At 52.2% G+C, this 23,627-nt stretch overlaps 1 protein-coding gene across 3 annotated transcripts in view; it reads right to left on the reverse strand.

The window, feature by feature from the left end:
* The window catches only part of DAPK1 (death associated protein kinase 1), a 170,182-nt gene that overhangs the window by 13,407 nt on the left and 133,148 nt on the right, over positions 1-23,627 (reverse strand). For all 3 annotated transcript variants that reach the window (XM_072835399.1, XM_072835391.1, XM_072835381.1), the window contains exons 18-20: positions 19,315-19,413; positions 12,748-12,825; positions 3,841-4,063 (exon numbers count right to left, since the gene is read on the reverse strand). In XM_072835399.1, the coding sequence (XP_072691500.1) occupies positions 3,841-4,063; positions 12,748-12,825; positions 19,315-19,413 (400 nt within the window). The remainder of the gene's footprint in view (positions 1-3,840; positions 4,064-12,747; positions 12,826-19,314; positions 19,414-23,627) is intronic.

The following is a 23,627-nucleotide window of genomic DNA, read 5'->3' on the forward strand; positions in this document are numbered from 1 at the left end:
CCCTCCCGCGTGCCCACTCCCCATCCCTTCCCGGGACACTGTCATCCCCACCCTCTGCTGCTTGGGGCTGGGCCCTGCGGCCCCCCCACGTGTGCCGGGGACAGTGCTTCAGGGCTGCTGCTGCTCCTCCCACGTCCCTTCCCTGCCCTGCTCTGTGCCCCAGAGGCCCACCCCGGGGGCTGCACCTCCCAGGCCTGCCTGACACCTGGGCTTCTGGTTGGGGTCAGCCCCCAGGGGGCATAGGACAGGCTGGGGGAGAGGAGGCCCAGACACCACCTCTCCCTCCCCACCTGCTGCTCCTCGCCCACCAGTGGGGTGTCTGTGATCCAGATCCCTGAGCAGCTTCACCCCTACACTCCAGCTTTCTCAGGAATAGGATTTCTTCCTCCTATCTTTCTGCCTGGGGAGGGAATGGCTTCCCTCCATTCCAGGCCTTGGATGCTTCACTGTCTCTGGGATGTTCCCAAGAATTTTGCCCATTTTGTCCTTCCGTGAATGTCACTCCGGACCCTGACTGATGCAGATGAAGCAGTTGGACTCTGGTCCCTGATATGGTGTCAGGTTGACTGCAAAACAACTGTACACAGTAGCAGGCCAGGCCTGTCCAGGGAGAGCAGACAGGACTGGGTAAGTGCTAGGCATTCCTGAGCCTCACTGAATTCTCATTAGGACCACGTTTGTATGCAGCATCATAAAAAATAACTTATTTCACAAGGAGACACTGCGAGCCTAGACACCCCTGATTCTGGCTAACCGCTGCCCCCTGGCGGTGAGGGCGGTGGCCTGCGGGGAGCCCCCTCCGACCCCGCAACCCCGCTCCCCTGTGGTGTGGGGACAGCGGCGGCCCTGCAGCGCTCCCCGGGGACACCCGACCCTGCTCGCCACCCCCTTCCCGCCGCAGCCCCACGAGGCCTCCGCTCCCACACTCAGCGGGCCCGAGACCCGACGGCCCAGCGGCTGCCTCGGAGCCAGCCAGACCCCCGCGTGCCACCGTCCTGCGTCCTGCTGGTGGCCCAGCCCTTCTCCGCAGCATTTTCAGGGGTTTCTAGTGCAAACAAACTTCCTGCTGTTTGGGTGACAGAAATGTGCGCGGGTGGCACATTTATATCTGATATCAGATACAATGTAAAGTGGTGCACCCAGGGCTTCCAATTTTCTACAAAGAGCTTCAATTTTCAACTTTTTGGGGGGACTGAGCTTTGAATGTCAGCAGTGAACACAATTTTCCCACACATGACACAGCATAGCAGCGGCCTGGGCCCCGCGTTTCAGCGCCTGCCTGAGGTAGACACACATTGTATCTCTGAGCCCGGGATTACTTCTCTCTAAAGTGGGTTATGACACAACCTCACAATGTCATGAAGATGCAGTGTAAGGACACGTGTACACCACGTGAACCCGGGTCAGCACAGATGATGTCAACCACACACACGGCTTTCCACGCTTCCTTGCTTCTAGGTTTTACTGTGGCCTCCCCAAGGAGCGGCCACTTTGCCAGCTGGACATCCTTTTGGTGCCCCCTTGGCCTTCTCTCATGTCTTTCCAGCATTTGTCACTTTCTTCAATCTTGCAAATTGAAGTCCCCCCCCACTCCCCCCAAGGGGACTTCTTCTTACACAAGTGACTGTGGAGAGCAAAGCTGTGCCTCCTGAGAGAACAAGGCTCTCTAATCCCAGGGGAAGAGAATATATAGCTTAAGGGGTTCCTCCATCCAGTTCCTTCTGGTAGCAAAGCCAGCGTCCTCGGGGATGCTTGGGACACCAGGAAGATTCTGGAATGGATTCACTGGGGATACTAGAGACAGCAGTATTTACCTCCTACCAGTCCTGTCAGGGAAGCCTGACCCCGCTAACCTGTTATCTTGACAGAAATGTGAGGGTTTGGCCTGGAGACGCAGCTCTGAAGCAAGGGTGGTTGAAAGAACAGAAGTAGCCTCCCCAGGAGATCTGCTTCTTTGGTCCAGAGCAGACATCATCCTCAACAGAATCTTCTGTCATTGAGCCCCATGACCCAAATCTCTCTATGCACTGGCTGAAGGACACTGCTACACACGGTGACCTTGGCGGATAATGTGGCCTTCGAGCCACATCTTATTAAGAATCTACTTCCAGATTCTTCCAGATATGGAAGATGAGTGGTGGGGGCTGAACAGGAGATAACATCTGTCTGTGGCTGGTTCAGTGTAGCTCCTGGGCTCCTGGCATAATTGTCATACTCAGTGAGGACTTAGACATTCCAGATCAAGATCTAAATAGATCTCTTTGTCTCTGTCTCTGTGTCTCTCATACACACATGCTTGGAAACACTGGCCTGGGCCACACAGAGGCTGACCCTCATCATTATGTATGGAAGACTGCTGGCTTCAGAGGAGGTGCAGGCCATCTGACACCTCCAAACTGAGCCACGATTAGAGAAGATAACCTAAAAGACAACCTAAAATGTGTGTCTGAAAATGCCCTTATTCCAGCCAGAGCTGCAAGCATCGCCACCAAGCACCGGCTCCAGAGTCAGATGTGCCACGACCTTCTAGCTGGGTAACACTGGGCAGCCCACTGAACCCCTTGAGACTTCAGTAACATGCTGGGGAGCTGCCTGGATGTTGTTGCATGGATTCATTGAGCCACCACAGGGCCCACACTCTGTCCTCATCCTGGCATACAGTGCTCGGGGAGCACTCGTACGATGGAGAAGCAATACTGTATTCCTATGAATTATAAATCCATTGTGGGTATTATTTCTTCACGTGGTGACATGTCTACTGCTGTTCAGAGAAAAGAAGTTGAAAGGGGCACGTGATTCTCAGGTGCCACCCCTCAGCCCCGAAGAATGCTCCCCAAACACCCTCCCTCATGGAGGGAAGGATGACGTAGAAACAAAAGTCTAAACCATGGTTTTCAACATGGGGAACTGACACATCTGGTAACGTCAGGTATGGAAAATGAATCCTTGCAGAAAATTGTGACTGAGGAAACTCCCTGAAGAGATATACTCTTATCTTTGCAACATGTAATTCCCTCACTTGAGGGGATTTGGGAGAAACGACATCCCAGATGCCACAATTCCTGGTGTGCCCTGTAGTTGCTTCTCTGGGCTGGTGGGGAGCGGGGAGGACAGGCACGCTGAAGCTCTGGATGTGAAAGGACCTATGACCCTGTCCAAGAAGGAGGGGGAGGATGGCAAAGCCCGCCTCCCAATGGGGCTCCGAGGAGTGGACGGAACAACCATGGCATCATCAGGGGCCTTTCAAAACCACAAAGTGACTTTGAGACGTGCGGGGTTGGAAGTGACCTCTGCTGCTGTGTTCTCGAGTTACTGTGTGCGCCCAGCATTCCAGGAAGAAAGCCCGAGGGGGAGAACCCACCCGGGGACCAATATTCCCTGTGTGCGATCTGGAACCCGTATCCGTCCACTGGGTTTGTCTGCAGGGGCTGATCACCCTGATCTATGATTGTTACCCACGTAGGAGGTATGTTTTATTCCACCCCACTGGATCTAAAAGAGATTTGTGTAATGTGCACATAATGTGCAATTCACCATGTGAAGCATTTCAGAGCAGAACACGACACCATCCTGTGATTTGCACATTTGCAGTTTGGCCCTTTGTGTCTGTAACCGTGATTTCAGGGAGGCCCCGGCCTTGCATCCGCAGTGTGGGCCAGGAGGGTAGACGTGGGGCCCACAGCCGGGTAAGACCATACCTAAAGCCACCAAGACAGTGAGATGTGGTCAGCACAAGCCAGGTGACCGAAGCCAAGCCACCAGTCCTCCTGGGCCTTGACAGGAACGCCCAGCGAAGCAGGCACCCAGGGGAGAGACAGGAGCCGGGGAGACGGTGCCTACCTGCTGGCTTGGACGCCAGGGGCGACGGTGGGAACCTGGTGGAGTTGGTGGAGGAGAGTCTGGGCCGGCGTCTCCTGAAGAAGCTTCTCAGCAGCCCACACTTGAGAGATTCCACCAGGGTGGTCTTCCCAGAGCCAGAGTGGCCGAACAGCTTCAGCTTGATTCTGGACTGGAGGTTCTGCGTGGGTCGCAGTTGCTGGATGAAGAGTCCCCGGTGAGCATCCTGAGCACAGAGGGACAGGGGCCGATGAGCCACAGATACAGAGAAGGCTCCGAGCAGCCTGCCAGTGCTGAGTCTCACAGTTTGGGACTCTCACCGTGTCCTTCCTCCTCGGGGATTTTTTTTGTGAGGAGAAGCTTTAAGAGTTACTCTCTCAGAACTTTCTAATACGGAATACAGCATTAGTAGCGGTGGCCGCCACCGTGTACAGCACATCCCGGCATCTATTTTATAACAACTGGACGCTTGCAGCCCAGTCTGCGATTCTTACCCGTGTCGTAGACAGGTTTTATTCCATCCCACTGCATCTACAAAAAAAGTCGTGCAAAGTGCACATGCCCTGTTTTTGTCATTTTATTTTATTTTATTTATTTTATTTTTATTTTTATTTTTTTCTTTGTTTTTGCCATTTTAAAGTGGACTGAAGCTCCGAGGCATTAGTACGTGCACAGTGTGTACAAGCAGCCCTGCTCTCTGGTTCCAGAGTGTTCCCATCACCTAAAGAAGCTCTGAGGCCATCAGCACCCACTGCCCCCTCCTGCTTAGCCCCTGGCAGCCACCAGTCTGCTCTCTGCCACCAGGGATGTGCCCAGGTCCGTGGCATATGGTATATAAGGAATGGGGTGAAGCAACCCTGTGAGGCCAGCGAGGGACACCTGCTCATCTGTGTGGAGGGGTCCTGTTCCCTTGTGGCACTGCGATGGCACCAGGTGCTGAGAAGGAGGGCCTCAGGGGGTACCAATACAATTGCTGTGACAGGGCCAGGAAACTAAGAACCTTCCCACTGTCCTCTCTCTCAGCCCTTCAGGGAGAAGCAGGATAATCCATAGACTCACTCACTCATCAGCAGACATTTATGGAGACCCCGTGTGCTAAGCACAGTGCAGGGAATGGGAAGGTGCAGACCCGGCCCAGATCCATGTCCTGGGAGGACATGGACATGGGAACACTGACACCAAGTATACCAAGAGGGGGACGGTGTGGGCAGGTGCTCTGTGCACCCAGAGGCCCCACCCTGAGGCTCGCACAATGAGGCATGGCTCTTGCTGCCCCGGCCCACCGGCTGCATCCGGCCTCACAAGCAGCCTCATTACCCACCCCTGATCCTGGCTCCGGAACAGTGGCCCCGGTGCCTCTCAGAACCATGGAAGGCAGCCTTGGATGCTTTCCTTCCCCCAATTCAGGATGGTCCCGCTGCTTTAGCCGGTTAGCTTCCAGCATCCAGGGCACTAGAATGTTCCTCCCTGTGGGAGGCTCCCCATCCTGACCCCTCTAGACAGTAGGATGTGAGGGACACTCTCCCCCTCTCAGTGGAGCCAACTGAGGGGAGAGCTGGTGTCCCCAGCACCTGGCAGGGCGGGGCTCAATAAAGATGGGTGCTAGAAATGACCTGCCTCAGGGGGACCCTGCAGGAGCCTGTCAGGGGGACTGCCTGTTAGTGTCCTGAGATCAGGCCCGGCAGCCACTGCTTCCCCTCCTAAACTCGGGCGTGGACTCCCTGTTGTGCTCTTCCCTCCAACCACCCAGCAAGCGCACCTGTCAGACTCAGCTCTGCTGGAGGCTCCCGTGTCCCCCCATCTTCTGTGTGGGACCCTGACTCGCCATCTCCCTGCGGCAACACCACCCCCGGGGGGCCAGCTGGAAACGAAACGGGTGGCTCCAGGTTTAGTTCAGATGGCGGGGGAGGGGGTGCTCCTGGATGTGGGTGCATGGGCGTAACAAGTTCTCAGGTCCACCTGCCTTCTGACGGTCTGCTGAGCACTTATATAAGGTGTGATTAGGTGATCTTAGCACTAAAGTGCATGTTTTGGAGGATATGGTTTAATAGTCACCGACATTTCCAGGAATGTAGCTGTTCAGTGAATCAGCAGGGGGCGCAGACTGGTGTCCTTGAGAAGGCAGCTGCCATCGTGCGCTCTCCAAGGCTCACTGGGGTTCTGATAGGGAGATGGCCTGAGGAAGACAGTGAGTAGCTCCTGACCAGCTCTGAAGGTGGGAGAATATGGACTTCTTTGGAGGGGAGCACACAAGTCCAACCCGGGCCTCTCTCTACCAGGAGCTCCCAGCTGGTCACAAAGTGCCACCTGGTCAGGTCAGGACCTCCTGGCGTAACACCTGAGGACCTGGGACCACTGTGTTTCCTACATTCTGGTTCCTGCCTTGAATAGTCTCCTGTGTGTCCCCTGCTCCCCAGGCAGGCAGGTGGGGCTGGCTGCACAGGTGAGGCCTGGGGTGTCCATGGCTGTAGGCCTGTTGCAGGAGAGGCTGGAGGCTCGGGGAAAGGACAGGAAAGCAGCGGAGACTCTGAGGAATCGGAATTTGAAACCAGTCCTTCCCTCCAGGTGGTCAGAAAGGGGTATTTGTGTAAGTGAGACAGAACACGCACTATCCCTGCTTGTTCGCTTTAACCGTATATTTTAAATATTTACCCACGGATGGGAGCTGTTTGCATGCCAGCCCACGGCTCACAGAGTAACTGAGCCTCAACAATCCATGTAAGTGCTGTCATAGCTCGCCTGGCTGTCAAGATCACCTCCTACCTGGTCTCTCTTTCTGGGCAGTCAGAGCGAAAGTCCCAAAACCAGAGTCAGGTCTTGCTGGGCACACCTGGACCAAACCCAATCTCCTGACCTAGGTGTGTAAAGGCACTGACCTCTCCAATCAGATCCCTTCAGGCCTGATCCTCCCCCAGACCACCTGGCTCAAGCCCTGGTGCCAGGCGCCTTCAATCCTTTTGGTCTGTTTCTTGGGACACACCCAGCTCTCTACTGCCCCAGGCCCTTTGCACTCACTGTTCCCACCGCTATCCCCCAGCTCTCCTCTGGCTGCCTCCCCTCTTTAATCTTTCATCTGTTGGCTTAAATGTCACCAGCAGAGAGGTGTTGCTGACCAATGGATGGAAATAACCCACCTCTCTTATTTCACCTTGTTTGAATCTCTGCACTTACAGGAGAAGCAGTCATCCTTCTATAAAGGTCTGGTGGTCTCTCCTGTGTTTGCCATATATGCAGAAAGCAGCAATACACAGTAGGAAAAAAGGGTGTGGCTGTGTTCCAATAAAGCTTTATTTACAAAAACAGGTGGTGGTGGGCTGTCCCCCAGGCCATCGTCTGCCAACCCCTGACTTACCGCATCTGCCAGTTTTGTTATTTGTTTACAGTCTGAGTCTTGCCTCTTGCTCACTGTGGTCTCTCACGTGCCTAGAATAGTTCTCAGCATTTCTAGACATGGTCAATCTCTCTTAAGTGAATATTATTTGCTAATTGCATCACTCTTTGACACCCTAGTGAATCCCAGTTTCTGGTTAACCTTCACCTTTGCCCCTGGCAGCTTAGCTTCACTCTCTCATCAGCAGAGATGACTAACCACTAGCGCATCAACAGGGAGGCCCACCTGCAATCTGGGAGGGCCGGAGGAGAGCAGGAGGAGGTTATGTGACTTGCCCCATGTGGCAGGATGCAGATAGAAGGAGAGGAACAGCAACTCTTCCTTATGCAAATGTTGTTACTTGTACTGAATTTTAAATTCTGGGCAAACTCTACACTTCGTCCTATTTTCCAAAATATTCTCAGGCATCTTTCTTCACTGTCTGATTTTAGACATAAAAAAAGGAACTATTTTTTTAAAGATTTTATTTTTTTATTTATTCATTCATGAAAGACAGAGAGATTGAGAGATTGAGAGAGAGAGAGGCAGGCAGAGATACAGGCAGAGAGAGAAGGAGGCTCCATGCCAGGAGCCTGATGTGGGACTCGATCCGGGGTTTCCAGGATCACGCCCAAAGGCAGGCGCCACCCCGGGATCCCCCAAAAAGGAACTATTTTAATATCACCTTATGGAAATCTGATTGGAAGGACAATCGTGGAACCCCCAATATGAGGGCACTGAGCACACAGAGGAGACACGTGGGGTGGGCTCTGTGGGACAGGACCAGAGGCTCCCATACACTGCGGCCCCCAGGCACCTTGTGGAGAGCTGGGTCAGAGGTCAGGCTGCCCCCACAAGCTCTGGCCTCGGCCACCCTCAGCTCCACCTGCCCAGATGCACTGGCTGCAAGGTCTCATCTCCCCAGGGTCAGCCCCCTGTGATGAGGACCCCAGGACCCCCACTCAGCTCCAGCTGGTGCTTTGCTGCCCCCTGCAGCTCAACAAGAGGACTGTCATATTTCTGGAGCAGGAAGCCCATGGCTTCCCTAGAAACCTTCTTTAAAAAGATGCCCTTGCCAGTTCAGACTCTGCACATTGAGGATGCTGAGGCTGTGGAGCAGCTGTGAGAAGCTCTACACGAGTTCCTGCTGGAATATGAAGCCAGCTGGGCAGGCCCTGGAGGGGGTGCTGAGCGGCAGTGGGCAGGCAGGCTGCTGCTCACACTACCGCTCCTGCGCCAGACAGCGGGCAATGTGCTGGCCCACTTCTATGGGGTGAAGCTGGAGGATAAGATGCCCATGCACAAGCTGTTCTTGGAGATGCTTGAGGCCCTGATGGACTGAGGCAATGGGTGGGCATGGGTGGGGGTGCTTGCAAGACCCACTTGGAATGGGGTCAGCCCCAATGGGGCAGAGCTGGGGTCTGGGCAGTGCTACAGCCTGCTGGCAAGGCCAGGGCAATACCATCAGCCCCTGGGAGCAGGCCCTATGCCCTCCCTTCCCCTCTCCCAGGGGGTTCTTAGAAGCTGGGAATGTGTGCACCCAGGCTCTGGGCACAGTGCTGCCCCTTGCAAGCCATAACGTGCCCCCAGACTGTAGGGGGCCTTGTGGAAGCCAAAGGGGGCTGCAGGGGACATGTGGTGTGTGTGTGTGGTGGGGGCAGAAGCCTGATCTCAGGGAGGGAAGGGAGTGAGGCCACAGTCTCCCAGTGGGTGATGCTTTTGCTGCTGCTTAATCCAACCCCCTCTCCAGAGCAGAGGGGGATTTGGAGAGCAAAGGCCCCTGCACCCTTCACTCCTCTCATCATTTGCACTGGGCATTACTTCCCCTGCCCCCAAGCAATAACTCCAAGCAGGCTCCAGCTCCTTGACCCCTGGAGTGGCCAGGGTCCCCCGGATCAGCTTTCACCCAGCCTCCTCAGGGGGTAATGAGAGCACTGCCTCTATGCCCTGCAGAGCAATAACACTATATTTATTTTCGGGTTTGGCCAGGGAGGTGCAGGGACATAGGGCAAGCCCGGCCCAGAGACCTAGGCTGTAGAGACTCTATTTTAATGTATATTTGCTGCAAAGAGAAACCGCTTTTGGTTTTGAACCTTTATGAGAAAAAGAAATATATCGAGCTCAAGAAAAAAAACAAACATGTTCCTAGGCTCATCACCTGATTAGAGGTGCAAACAAGGGGGCGTTTCTGTTGCTAATCTGGCCCACTGGTAATCCTAGGGCATGACAAGGCAATTTAAGGCCACCCCCCCTGCTGTGCAGATACAGGCTTCTCCCCAGGGATGTGTTTAGGATCCACATGAGGGGGTCTCAGGGTGGCTGGCTCCCCCCAGGTCTGTCAGGAAATGTGTAGAGGTGATTTTTTTTTAATGTCACGGTGGATGGGGGAGGGGAAGCTTTGACCTGGGCTGTTTGGGGTCCTCATGTCCCCCCTCCCCAAATGCCCACCTAACCTTGGAGAGAAATACAGGGACATCAAGGATGAAATGACAAATAAAGGAAATTGGGGACAAGATACTCTTCAGTGAAATTGGCCTCTTCCTCTCTCTTCCCCGTCCTTACTGGTGGTGATCACTCTCCTCCACCACATGACCCCAGTTACAACTGCAAACACATCTGCCATCTTGGCTTCTCTGCAGGCATGGCCTGCCCGGTGATGACTTACTACAACAAGTCCTTGCTGACCTATTCTCCAAGGTAGCTCATGGGACATCTCAATCTTTTTCCAGAACTAGATTCCAGTACCGGGAATCCCCACACTCCCAAGCAACTACTTATTTGGAGATTTTTTTTTTTAAAGAATGTGGTTAGAAATGTATGGCAGCCCCCTCCTTGCTCTCTGGTTCATCAAGAAGTTGGGCTCTAGAGCCTTCCAAGAGAACAGCTGAGGCCAACGAACCTGCGGGTCTCACTGAACACGGAGTCTGGGAGACTCAGCTGCTGGAGCTGTTCTGTGACCCTGGGAGGGAGATCGGGGCTCTCCACACAGCAAGCGAGCTCAGCTCCGGGGAAGGACCCCCTCCCGCCCCACGGAAGGGTCCTATTTCAGGACTGAATGTGGCACAGCGCTGATGGGCACCTGCTGAGCCTCACGGAGAGCCCCCTTCCCGCAGGACCATCTTCACCCTCGGGATGTCGTACAGACAGCCCCTGGCACGTCTCGAGGCCAGAATGGTGGCTGTCACTAACGATGGCTCTCAGGGTGGCCTTGTTGACTCGCTGGCACCTGCTCCGGGCACTGGACCACAGGAGGGGCCACCACGGGGACTCAGGGCGGTGTGCAGGGTACCAACCGCAACAGCAAACACATGGTGCTTATTGTGGCAAGCACTGTTCTAAAGACATCGTTTCTATCACCCCCGTACTGGAAGGCAGCACTATAGTTACCTGCTTTGACAAATGGGAAACTGAGGCACGGAGCTGCTAGAAGGTAGCAGTACTGGGATTTGAGCCAGAGGGTCTGACTCCTGAGTCTGTGCACTTGGCTATCACTTTATATTTTGCTTCTCAAAGCAAAGATAAGAAAGGAATCTATCTGTGGATTCTAGGCATGAACAGGAATGATGTCCTCTTGCTCATAGGTATTAAAATAACCTTTCTTTGCCTTGACTTCTTTGAGAAATATCCCAGGGTAACGGTAACATGCTAGACAATGGAATATTCTTTCTCCCATTTGTCTTTTAAAAATCTAGTCACCAAACACGAGGGTGCCAATCGGTGCAAGAATATAAAGAGAACTTGAAACAGGGACAGTGCAAGAGCCCACCCACCTCGATTGAGAGATCCTAGTCAGGAAACAGCTAGCTGCCTCCCTGGGCCTCCCCTGGGCCTCCCCTGGGCATATGGGGTCGGCAGTAGCAACACACAAGCTTCTTTGTATTTATATTTCCAATTACAAGAGCAACATAAGCACAGAGCAGGAAATCCCGGGATCAGATTAAGGGAGAAAGCACCTTTACCCCCTCCAATCCACTTGCACCCTGGCTGTTGCTTCAGGGCCTGGCCTTCCTGTCTATTGTCTGGGCTTTCCTGACTATTTCTCACCCATCGCTGCAATGACACTGGCTTTGCACCCACTTTCTTTTTTTCTTTTTCTTTTTTTTTTTTTGCACCCACTTTTATATAAAGGATCAGAACAGGGGACGTCTGGGTGGCTCAGTGGTTGAGCATTTGCCTTTGGCTGGGGGCGTGATCCCTGGGTCCTGGGATCGAGTCTCACATGGGGCTCCCAGCAGGGAGTCTGCTTCTCCCTCTGCCTGTGTCTCTGCCTCTCCCTCTGTGTCTCCATGAATAAACAAACAAACAAAAAAATCATTAAAAAAAGAAAAAATAGAAGAAAGGACCTTTCCTGAGAGGTAGACAGGCAGTTAAACACAGCACAGCCCAAGGAAAAGCTGTCACTCTGACCAAGGATGATGTCTCCTGGGTGACCCACCAGACGAGTGTGGATCATGGTTTGCCACTGATTTCTGCTTAAAAATAAGTGCCTGCACTCTGAGGGCCACAGCTCTGGGAGAAGTCTCTGAGATGGCGAGCAGTGCTCCAAGCCAAGAAAGACTTGCCAGATGCTTTGCTGTGAGAAGCATGTGGGCTGTGGCCGCTGAGCTTGCACACACGGACACTGGGGCTCAGATTCGGGTGGTGGCACCCAGAGTGGGACGGGGGTCAGACTCGCCCTCTGTGGCATGTGGGAACCCTGAGAATTCCCAGCCCAGCGTGTTGATCCCCTTGTAAGGTGTTAATTACATTAGCAAAATCCCACAAACCCCTGCTTATGTTTTCTTTTTATGCACTTTAAAAACACAGGAGGGATTATAATGTGCATATATATAATTTATTTTCTGCTTTAAAACCCCAGAACATCCGTAAGCATTAAGCTCTTCTGGTTAAAACCTCTTCAAAGATACATTAGTGGTCAAACACAGTTCTAGGGTATAGCTGTATAGCAATTTACTAGACATTATTGTTGGTCATCTGATGTTTCTGGCTTTTATTACTGTATTATAAATAACGTGACAATGTGTGTGCATAAAACACTATTTCCCGCATTTGTTTCCTAGACATGGAGTTCCTACCTGAAACGGTGTGACTCTTCTGAAAATTCTTGATAAACATCCCTATGACATGAGCTGGAAAGACACCATTGGATTTACTTATTTTTGTCCTGTGTCCTTAAACCTTAGAGCAACGATGTTTCCTCGACCAGAGTATATCATGTGATGTCTTAGAGCTCAAAACATCAAGAAGAAAAGAAACATTCAGCTTTCTCATTTCCTATCTACTTTATGGGAACAGTTACTACAGAGAGGGTCGATGGAGAGAAACCAGGCACAGCCAAATGATTTCCAAGTCCAAATACAGAAGAAGGAACCCAACAGGTAGGTGATGCGTTTACGCTAAATGTATGCAAACCACAGGCCAGGGACAGACACCAACCCATATGTCCAACCCCTCATTTTGTTCATCTCGTTGTTTACAAGGAAAAAGACAGACTTTTTCAGATAAAACAGAATTTCAGACTGATAAAAAGAATTTCTCACCTTTCGGAGTCTTGCAAGCAGACCTGCTACATGTTCATGCTGTTCTGACTTAGCAAGCTCTTCTGCTGTCTTCCCATCCTGTTGAGGAAAAATGATTAGTTTCTTTCCTTCACAAGGGAGCTGTTTGTTCCATACATTAGTTCAGCCTTTGGAGGCAGAAACAAGTGTTAACGGGCCTTAGAAGAAACAAGAAAGGTGGACAGAGTGTGTCCTGGATTCTTTCTCTTTCTGTAGAGTGCTTATTTCACTTGGTCCCCGGAAGAAAAATGAGAATTAGGGAAAAAAAAAAAAAAGTGCACTGGTGTCTTGAAGTCCATCAGTGAGAACTCTCAGACCCCCAGGCTTTAACCACACTTGGCACCTCATTGGTGAGCAGATGACCCCAAACGCTGAACCTCTCTCCAATAAAGCAGATGATGAAGCCATTTATAGACGCCAAATTCTAGTTAGTGCTAGCTAAGGTCTTTAAATTCCTCCCCTGGACAGACATCAGCACTCAGAGGACGCTAGTTCCTGGTAACTGTTGTGCATATCAAAGAAAAGGCTTAGCTTTACAGACAATTTTGATCTAAAGCTCTTCAGTGACCATAAAAGGAGAAAACCAGAGTTCACAGCACCTTTCAATTAGAGAATTTTCATAGGGTTGTAGTTTCAAAGCAAGCAAATTAACTTCCATTTCTGTCCCACAAATAAGCACAACTCTGGCTCCTAATGCCACGCGCCTAGTCCAGCTCTCCAAGCTTTGCGTGCATTAACCCTCAGGGTCACTCAGGGGAGGTGGAACTGCGGCGTTCCTGTGCCACTGAGGAGGAAACAGAGGTTTAAGGACTGTCCTGCTGCAATTTTAAAGTCATTACAAATTTGAAATAGAAAGGGCGAGAAGCAATTTCCATGCAAATAAAAAAGAACTTTTTAACAAGGAACTTTTCAGCAAGGAGACTAAGAAGCATCTGGGCCCATCTCTCAATAAACAGAGCTCCATTCCCATGGAAGTTCAGGGATGCCGAGTCTGGATAACAGCACATCTTCCAGCTTCTCAACTCAACAATCTGAACCATGTGTGGGGCTTCATGAGACCAGTGCTTCTCGACCTCAGCACCCCTGACATTTTGGCTCAGATAATTCTCTATTGTGCGGGGCTGTCTGGCACTGTGGGATGTTTAGTGCATCTATCTCTCTCTGGTCTCTGCACTAGATGCCCGCAGCATCACCTCCCCAGTTGAGGACCACTGTCTAGGGTAAAGCTGGAAGCTCACATGAGCACTCCGGGAGGAGGCTTTATGGTCACACTGCCCATCTTGCTCTCCCATAAAGTCCCGAGATGTCTCTAATGGGCATGTAGGGCCTCTAGTTGCCTTTGCGGTGATTAAGGATCTTGCCAGACACCACACCTTACCCAGGGATTCATGCCAAACTGCCTGGATCCTTACTGACATGACAAGACAAGGCCTCAGGTTAGCGGTTCCCCAACCTCACCGCACACTGGGGTCTTTAAAAACCCCCACTGCCTGCATGTGCCCACCCCCTCCTGGACACTCTGCCTCCCTCAGGCTGCTGGCTTCCCAGACATCGCGGTGGTCAGCGTGCCCAGGTGATCCAGCGGGCAGCAAGGTTCGGGAACCACTGTCCTAGTTGGAAGAAATCTGAGCCTTGACTAACACTGTCTGCCTTTGGGGGTCTCTTGGCCACAGCATTTCTCTCAGAGACCCCAGATCTGCACATGACACAGGCAGAGGACCTTCAGTGACAAAGGTCACTGTCCATCACAGAGCCTCTGCAGGGACAAGAAAACCACCATCAACCAAATGCCCTCTGTATGGCCAGTATTTTACAGTTTGCAAAACACTTTGCCCAAAGAGACACTATTCAGGTTCCCAATAGAAGGCCAGCCGGGAGAGTGGAGAGTTTGACCTTTGGAGTCAGAAGGATGAGGTGTAAGGCCTGAGTCTACCCCTCCCCAGCTGTGAGTCAGTCACTCGGCCTCTTGGCATCTGGCTTCTCCATCTGCAAGGCGAAAACGGGTGCCCTCACCACACAGGGTCTTGAGCAGATTAGAGAAAACCAAACATAAAGAACCAGCAAAGCACCAGGCATGGAAAAGCAAGCAGCAGGAATTATGAATAGTGTGCTGGGAATTTCTCAAACTCCCTGGTCTTCTGTCCAAGAGGGAACAGGGTCGGAGCTGGATGTTTGCATTCTGGCCTTGCCCTTCCCTGTGCCCTGGAGTCGGGTGCCAACTCCCACAAGCAATTCGAACACTCAGTGTCCTCCTGGTTATAAACAATGGTCTGGGAGGGCCTCCTTGAGAAGATGATGCCTGAGTCAAAACCTGCAGGAGGTGAGAAAGCAAGCCATTTGGACACCTGAAGAAAGTCCTGTGAAGAAAGGCAAGTGCAGAGGCCCTCAGGCAGCAAGATGACTGTCATGTTTGAAGAGTTTCAAAGAAGCTCATATGGTGATCCCCCTCATGTGGTGCGATGGGGTCAGAGGGAGAAGATGGAGTAAGAGATGGTCAGGGAGGCAATGTGAGGGGCCGATCTTTAAGGGAGCCCCCATCATAAGGACTTCTAACTTGATGGGTTAGAAGAGTCTGCGAAGAGGAGGGACAGGATCTGACTTATATTCAAATGGGGTCACACATGTTGCTGCCTGAAGAACAGACTGGACAGGTGAGGGTAGCAGCAAGGAGACCAGGCAGGAGACCAAGACAGATTGCATGTGATCATGGCCCAGGGCTCACACCTCATGGGGGAACAACAGCCAATTCCAACAAAGCAAAAAGGGGAGAAAACCATACCTGCTAGGGGGGCTGGCAAAGAGGAGGCTGTCTGGGGCTCCAGCTGAATACTGAAAGATGAGAAGGAGTGAGTGTTCCAGAATCTTCTGCCACTTATGTCACCTGTTACTATGTGCCCAGGCATCTGCTAGTAGGCATTAAAAGTCTCTCACTCTGAAAGAAGGAGCACATTGTGTCTTCTAGCAGGGGTGTGTGCAGGTGGCACTCTGCAGGGCAGGGAGGGAGTAGAGACCGAGGAGATCCCAGATGGAAAGAAAAACATACCCAAGTCGGTGAGGTGGGAGCAAGCAAAGGGCTTCCCAGGACCTGCTAAGAGCTCTGTTCTGCTGGGGGTAGCCGAGGGGGAAAGGGTGGAGGGTGAGGCTGGGCACAGAGGGTGCCAGGCAGTGGAGGTTGGAGTTCACTGGCTTTTTCAGAACCCCAGATGTGGGGATGGAACGGAACTGTCAGGAAGGCCAAGGTGACACTGAAGGGACCCGATCTGGGCCCAGATGGTCTGGGAGAAACACACACTGAGGTCCTTAACCAGGTAGAGGCCAGAGTGCTAGGAGACCAAGACCAAGAAGAATCCAGGATGCTGCCCCACGAGGATGCAGGGGGAGGAGAGGCCAGCGGAGCTCCCCCATCGCGGGACCCACTGGAGCCCTCTGTAAAGGCCCACACGGGCAGAGAAGGGCACAGTGGGGGTGGGGGTGGGAGGTGAGGATGAACCTGGAGGCAGCCCTCCATTGCTGGGGCCCCAGAAGGTCCCAGAAGGCGGGGGCAGAGGGCAGGAGGACGCCCAGCAGCACATGGGGTGGAGGAGGCCAGCAGAGGCCAGAGGAGAGGCAGGAACAAGTGGGGTTTTCTTACCCCAGGCGGGAGAGAGGGTCAGGAAGTTTAAGTCCTGGGGAGACCACTGGTGCCCTGGGATTTAGAAGAGCTGCTGGTACTTAGCTGCAGGGGAACGGTTACCCCCAAAGTCAATGTGTGGAGGGAGACGCCAAGACTGACTCAAACCCTAGGGGCTTTTGACCTGACCTCAGAAGTCCTATTTCTTGACCTTGAGTGGCTTATAAAGGTGCCAATCTTGTCATAATTCAGTAAGCTTTTCTTTTCAAGTGCTTTGTTTAAAAAAAATCTATTTTATCTTAAAACATTTTGGGGATGCCTGGGCGGCTCAGCGGTTGAGCGTCCAGGGTCCTGGGATGGAGTCCCACATTGGGCTCCCCGTGGGGGGCCTGCTTCTCCCTCTGCCTGTGTCTCTGCCTCTCATGAACAAATACAGTCTTTAAAAATAAAACGTTTTGAAGGCAGGAGCTACCAGGAGGTGGCTGGAGCTTCGGCCAAGAGCACGGGAGTCCGGGGGGCCCTGTAGGCGGAGTCGGGCCCGGAGCCCCGGAAAGACCGGGCAGGGTGTTCAGAGGTTTTCCAAGTCATTGGGGCGGAGCCCGGCACTGGAGGCAGGCGACCGCCAGGGGGCGCCGCGGGCCGCGAGCTGCGGTTAGGGACGCGGCACTCCGCGCGCTCAGGTGCAGGGGGGAGCAGGAAACGCAAGGGCGCCGTTTCTGCCAATAAGGGGGCAGCCCCGCGCACTCGGGGCTGCTCAGGGCTTGGAAGCGGCCCTTCGATGCCTGTGGAGGTGAAGCACACACCGGAGAATGTGAAGTAGCTCGGTAGACTCAAAGCACCGACTGCAGGTCGACATGATGCCATTTTGCATGTTTTGTGCTGCATTAAATATATTCCTGAAATTCATTTCTTCAGCTTCTTTTCCGTTTTGGGTATGGCTTCTAGAACACTTAGAAGGGCTCCTGCCGCCCGTGGTATGGCTCCGTGGGGCTGTCGGCAGCCGCAGCCGTCAGGTGCCCGCCCCGCCCCGCCCCCACCCCCAGGTGGCACCGCTCCCCTCCCCCTCCGAGGAGCATTCCCCACCCCTGGAAACTCCCTTAGGGCCGCCCCTCACTTCCCATCCCATCACTAGTTTATGGCTGTGGCTCTTAGTCCCTCCACCCCCCCACCCCCGTTAGACCAGAAATCTCCAGAGGGAGGGGAGCTCACCTGCCCAGGCCCTACTGTCTCCTGGCTGTTAGCAGTGCCTGATGCACAGCATGTGCCCGCTATTTGGGGAATGAAGAGAGACGTCCGAGTGGACTCCCGGGTGCCGGGTGCCGGGGAGGCGCAGTCCTGAGCCGAGGACGAACGAGGGGACACCCGAGGGGACACCCTGAGGGCCGGCTGGGGGGGGGGGGGCGCCGGTGGGAAGCAAGGAAACAGCGGCTGTGGGCAAGTGCAAGGGGAGAGGACCCAGGGTAGGCAGAGTCAGGTATCTTCAGAGCCATCCTTGACAGTTCATTTTTTTTTTTTGAGGCAACATTTGTGACCAAAAATAAAAAAAAAAAAAAAAACCTTTTCCTCATAAAAATGCATATAAATACCGCACTGTGTAAATAACTGGATTGAATGCCAAGACGTGGCTGAGCAGGGCTTGATGATGGCACATCAGGCCTAGAAGCCCACGCATGGCCCTGCGGGGCTTTGTGATGGGCAGGGAGGTGCCCCGAGGAAGGGACCATCCTATCTAGAACGCTGGTATCCACTGGTCCGCAGAGAAGCCCTGTTCAGCGCTCAACCCTACCGAGAACGGGCCGACTACCTGTGGGGACAGAATGACATCAGAGGAACACCAGTGCGTTCAGGGAGACAATGCCCTCAACCAGGGGTCACCAGACATTTTCTGTAAAGGGCCAGAGAGTAGATGCTTTGGGCTCTACGGGCCATCGGGTCTCCGTGCAGCTGCTCAACTCCACCCTTACAGCATGGAAGTGGCCACAAATATGTAAACAACGAACACGGCTGGGTCTACAGAAAGCTTTACTTATAGAAACAGGTATGAGCTGTAACCCATGGGCATGGCTGGCTCCCAATAAAACCTTATTTACAGAAATAGGCAGCAGGCTGGATTTGGCCCCTGGCCCATAGTTTGCCAACCCCCGCATGGCTCTCCAAGAAATGAAGCCTCCCTTCCAGCCCCAGGGCCCTGACTTCCCCAAAGTTGGCTACCATATTTTAAAGCTCCAGTGGTCCACTGTTTAAAGGTAAACACTTTACATCAGCAAAGCACTAGTGAGTTCCAGGAACCTCCCACATAACAGAGTGGGAGACTCAACCCACCCTTAGGCCCGAAGCAAATCAAACAATAAAATTTCACTGTAGCCGTAAAGATGACAACCTGACCTCATCAGTCCCCCTATTTTTCCTCTTTGCAATTTCATGAAATGTAAATCAAAGGGCCCTTCCTGCAGGGCAGGACCAGGTGTGGAGTGTGGAGTGTGGAGTGTGGAGGCAGGGGAACCAAAGTATCTCATGTAAAATCACTGTGGCGGCCTAAGCACCAAGCCAGACTTCTCAAACAGGAAAGAACAGCTGTCCTAAGTGGTTCCCTCACCCCCAACCCCCAACCCCGAGGCACCTCCAGTGTTGGGGGGAGCACACGGAAAAGGAAAACACAGATGTAACAACACACACAAAGGCGCCGTTGTGTAACAGGGGACACAGCAGGCCTCTGTGGCTGCTTGGGCCTCAAAGCGCAGTGAGGCTGCGGCCGTGTGGGCCATCACCCAGCTTTGGGGGGCAGCCAGCCCCCTAACCACGGCACCCGAGCAAAGCTTAACAGCAGCTTGTCGACTTGAGATGCAGTTGCCAAGCAATACTTTTCCCCTCGTGCCCTTGAGGCCTGAGCCAGTCTTCTATCATTTTCTCTGGCTCTCTGCTGCCAGAAGGTGACTCACCGAGGTCAGCGCCTCCACATTGGCGCCTGCCAGGCAGAGGTAGCGGACTACGTCCAGAATCCCGTTGTTGGCTGCAAGGTGCAGAGGCGTCCGGCCGTACTGGAAAACACAGAAAGCCCCAAGGGAGTCCTTCTTGCAACTGCTGCCGAGGGCCTCAGTGGAGCCTCCCCTGGGCCAGCCCCGTGTGACAGATCTGGGGACACCCCCACCCCCAAACGCATAGGAGGCGTGGGCTCCCTTCCCCAGAAACTCGCCCTCTCCCGAGGGAGGCAAGCCCACAGAATGCGTTCCAGTATTTTCCAGTGAAAAGAGTAACTTGGAAATAAAACTCTAAAGCATAAACGAGTGGGAGGCCTCTCATAAGGTAACTAGATCAAGTCTCTTGCTGTGCTGACAGAAAGGAGGCATGAGTCAGGGCTCTGACAAAGGGTCCCAAAGTTCCAGAAAGATCTGCAGCACAGTGCAAACATAGACACTGCAAGGGACAAAGGGATGGACGACAGCCACTGAGGCCAGTCTAGTGAGGGGACACTGCAAAGCCCTGCCCACCACGCTCCCTACTGTGTACATCTATGGTTCCCAAACTGTGTGCCCAGGCACGTCAGGGAACGTGGTGAATCATGCGGTACTGAGGAATAGTCTACGTTACTGATGGAACCAACAGGGACACACACGAAGTGAACTCCCAGCTCAGGCAGTTCAGGCTCTTAGCATCGGACTGCACTGCCTTCCTTTCAACAACATGTGGGCGCAGCGGGGCTTTGCTGATGACTGAGACAAGAAATCAGGATCCTGAGGACATCGGTGTAGAACAGAGGACAGTGACCAACCTGGGTTCATGGTCCCAGGAGGAGTTGCCTGGTGCCCCACAAGCACACCCCTCCTCGGTACAGCCTTGCGGTTATGGAAGAACAAAAAAAAAATATTCATTCACTTTCCATTTATGTGGATGATTTTTTTCCCCACAGATACTGAGTCCTGGGACATAAATTCTTACTAGGTTGTTTGGACCGAGCCACCTAATAAACAGAACTGTTAGGTGTTTCTTGCGTCCTGGGGGAGCTAAAAAAGTTAACTAAGACTCAAAGGAGTCTCACAGGCTTTAGCCTGGTGAGGTATCCGGCTCAGGCTCTTTATTTGCAAATACAAGTTTTTGTTCCCAAGTTAATACATGCTGATGGGGAACAGGCAAAAGACACAGTGGGGACTGGTAGAAAACAGAAGTGCTCATTCCCTTGGGTCCCCTCCCCCAAGCTGCTCCCCTCAGAGCACTTCCTGCTGAGCCCTTGGGTGCCTCTCTTTCCAAGCATGTAGCTCTGAATCCATAAAAGGAAACAAATTACTTGAAAAGCCAGGACATGATCATACTTCACTTTCTATTCTGTCCCTTGCTACATTCAGCTAAGAATATGGGGCAGACACTGCCATGCTTGTCACCAAATCTATTACATTCTCTGGGATGCCTGAATAATATGGGGACGGGGACATGTCATAATTCACTTAGCCAGCCCACTGAGGATGGACGCTTGAGGTGATTCCATTCTGTGCCCTAATAAATAATGCTGCAACGTGCATACACGTCCAGGTTTTGTTTCCTGTCATCTAGAGTGCTTTAGAGAGCAGATATGAAACTTTCAAATACCCTAGAGAAGGGGTTGAGGGGGTTGTAAAAGATATGATGAAGTGTCTGGATCTATGCAGGAGGAAGAGAAGCCCGGCAATAGGAGGCATCACTTTATGGAAGGGAAGGACGACAAAGAAAAAGGACTGGGGAGTGGACCCTTTTGAAGACTCCAACCTTTGACAGAACCAAACCCAAACTCCCGAGTGTTAGAGTCAAGGTCTTGCACCATCTGGACCCACAGTTCCCCTCCACCTGCATTTTCTCTCTGTGCCCCGCTGCCTGTCGGCCTCCCTAAATACCTACACCCCATGTCAGCTGCAGGTGCATCCCCACCATGACAGTGTCATCCCCACGCATACACGAACACCTCCCTCAGTCTGAAACACATGCTCTTTTCATCCAGCAAAGCTCTAAATGCCCCTGAAATGCTGTCTGCATTTCTATAGCACCTGTGTCCCTTTTTAGCAGAGCCTACAACCTGAGATGCAGCTGGAGCGGACAGCAGCCTGAGGGCAAGACCATTCACTCCACTATCCACAAGCCCCCCAGACCTCACTGGACACAGGGCCCACCACAGCCAGGTGTTAATACACCCTGGAGGGGCATGGCAGTCTCACTCACACACTTGGATATGTGCATGCACGCACATGCGCGCACGTGTGTATAGGTGCATGTGTGCCCATTTGTGTATGCAAGTGTGTGCGTTTGTGTGTATGTGTGCACATATATGTACCTGCATTTGCATGTGTGCACATCAGTTTATGTGTGTATACCTGTGTGTGGATGCACATATCTGTGCTGGTCGGTGTGCATATGTTCACATGTGTGTGCGCATATACGCACGCATGAGCACAGCCTTCCCCGTGTTCGCTGTTAGGAAGAGCCATCCCAGAGGAAGAAAGGGTTAAGGCCCGTAGCTCTGTGCTCCCAACACACCCGTTTAAACAGCTGCCTCCTGACTTTCCCACGGGACGAAGGAAGAGTGAGAAATACCTGTTTCACTGAGATGAGTGTCAGAGATATGGACAAATTCCTGTCACATACTGAGGACGGGCCACTTTTATCTCTGGGGGAACTGCGTCCAGGTAAGGAAGGGCCAGATGCACCATGAGAAAGGAGTAACCATCTGCCTGCGGGACACAGGTGCTGCGTGCCTGTCCATCTTGACTGCTGACTAGGGGGCTGAGGCTGGGTGAGGCCACGCATGCTTTCCCAGCTCATAAGTCCTTCCTCTTACCTTATGACCATTTCAGCTCCTCTAGAGCTCCATCATTTTCCCAAAACAAAAAACTAGAGAAGGCAAAAAAGAACCCGAAGGTGCTACCAAGCCTGTGAAGGAGGCGTGAGACCTGCAATGTCTGGGTGTGGTGAGCCCGAGCTCTGAAGGCAGCTCGGGAGCTTCCTGAGGCTCCGAGCGCACAGAGCTGCTGAGCAGTGTGCTGCTGCCCTGAGCAGCTTCCAAAGCACTGTCCAAAGGAGGCCGACATGTGGAGTTTCAACTGAGCTCAAGTCAGGGGCAAAATCACCTACTGAATGCCCTCCCTGAGCTGCTATGTGGCCGTATGTGGTAAAAACATCTATGTGGGTATGTCTGAACTACCATCTGCAGTATCACATAGGTAGAGGCTATCCCGATCATCAAAACATGAAAGTCTAGGATCATCCTGATGGCTATTTTGTTTTATTTTTTTTAAAGATTTATTTATGTATTTGAGAGCTAGTGTGTGAGAGCAGGGAGAGGGGCAGAGGGAAGGAGAGAGAGAGAGGGGGAGAATCCTCAGACTCCTCACTGAGCATGGAGCCCGCCACGGGGCTGGATCCCAGGACCTGAGACCATGACCTGAACTGGAATCCAGAGTCAGCTGCTTAACTGACTAAGACACCCAGTCTTGCTGGGTATTTTAAAGAGCATATTTAGCAAGTGCACTGTTTGTACTTAGGCGTGGGGTGAACACCCATCCCTTTCTTTAACTTAATGCAAAGTACCATGAATCACCCCCTCTGTCCTCCACCTTCCCAGGAGACAGCGCATCCCAGATGCTGCACACACAGTAGCTAGCTGTGCCAAATCCAAAGGTATTCAAATAAGTGCCACTATGTTCCTTGAAACCACTTTTTATGTGTTTAAAGACTCCTGGAAGGAAAGTCAAGGTCTTGATGCTGCTTAATATTACATTTGGCTTTCCCCTTAAGCCACTTACCTAACGGACTTGGCAGGATTAGAATGGGATAAACAAAGAAAGCAACCAGCACTGCAGCTGATGGCTAAGACCTACAATATTGCATTTTCAAATTTCAGAATGTGAAGATTGCCAATTTCAATTTTCATTAGAATTAATCACATAATAAGCAAGAGGAATAATTTTTTTGTAGAAGTGTAATTTTCCAGCTGTTTCAGATATTAATTCTCTCGCCTCAAATAAATCATAATAAAATTCTGCTGGCATCATGTCTGCCATTTATAAACAAACACTTCCCACATTCAAAAATTTAATTCTACTTGGACTCTCTTCTTAACACAATCATAAAAGAATAGTGTTTGCCTTCCATACAGTTACATGGCTGAAACCACATGGATATCCAACTCTTCTGTCTTATTTGGTAATGAAAATCTAGATGGTATTCAAGGAAAAGGGAGGGTGTTAACAAACCTCTAAAAGTCAACATCTGGGGTCCTGGGAGCATGTAA

This window comes from Canis lupus, chromosome 1 (assembly GCF_048164855.1).
Source record: "Canis lupus baileyi chromosome 1, mCanLup2.hap1, whole genome shotgun sequence".
Lineage (NCBI taxonomy): Eukaryota > Metazoa > Chordata > Mammalia > Carnivora > Canidae > Canis > Canis lupus.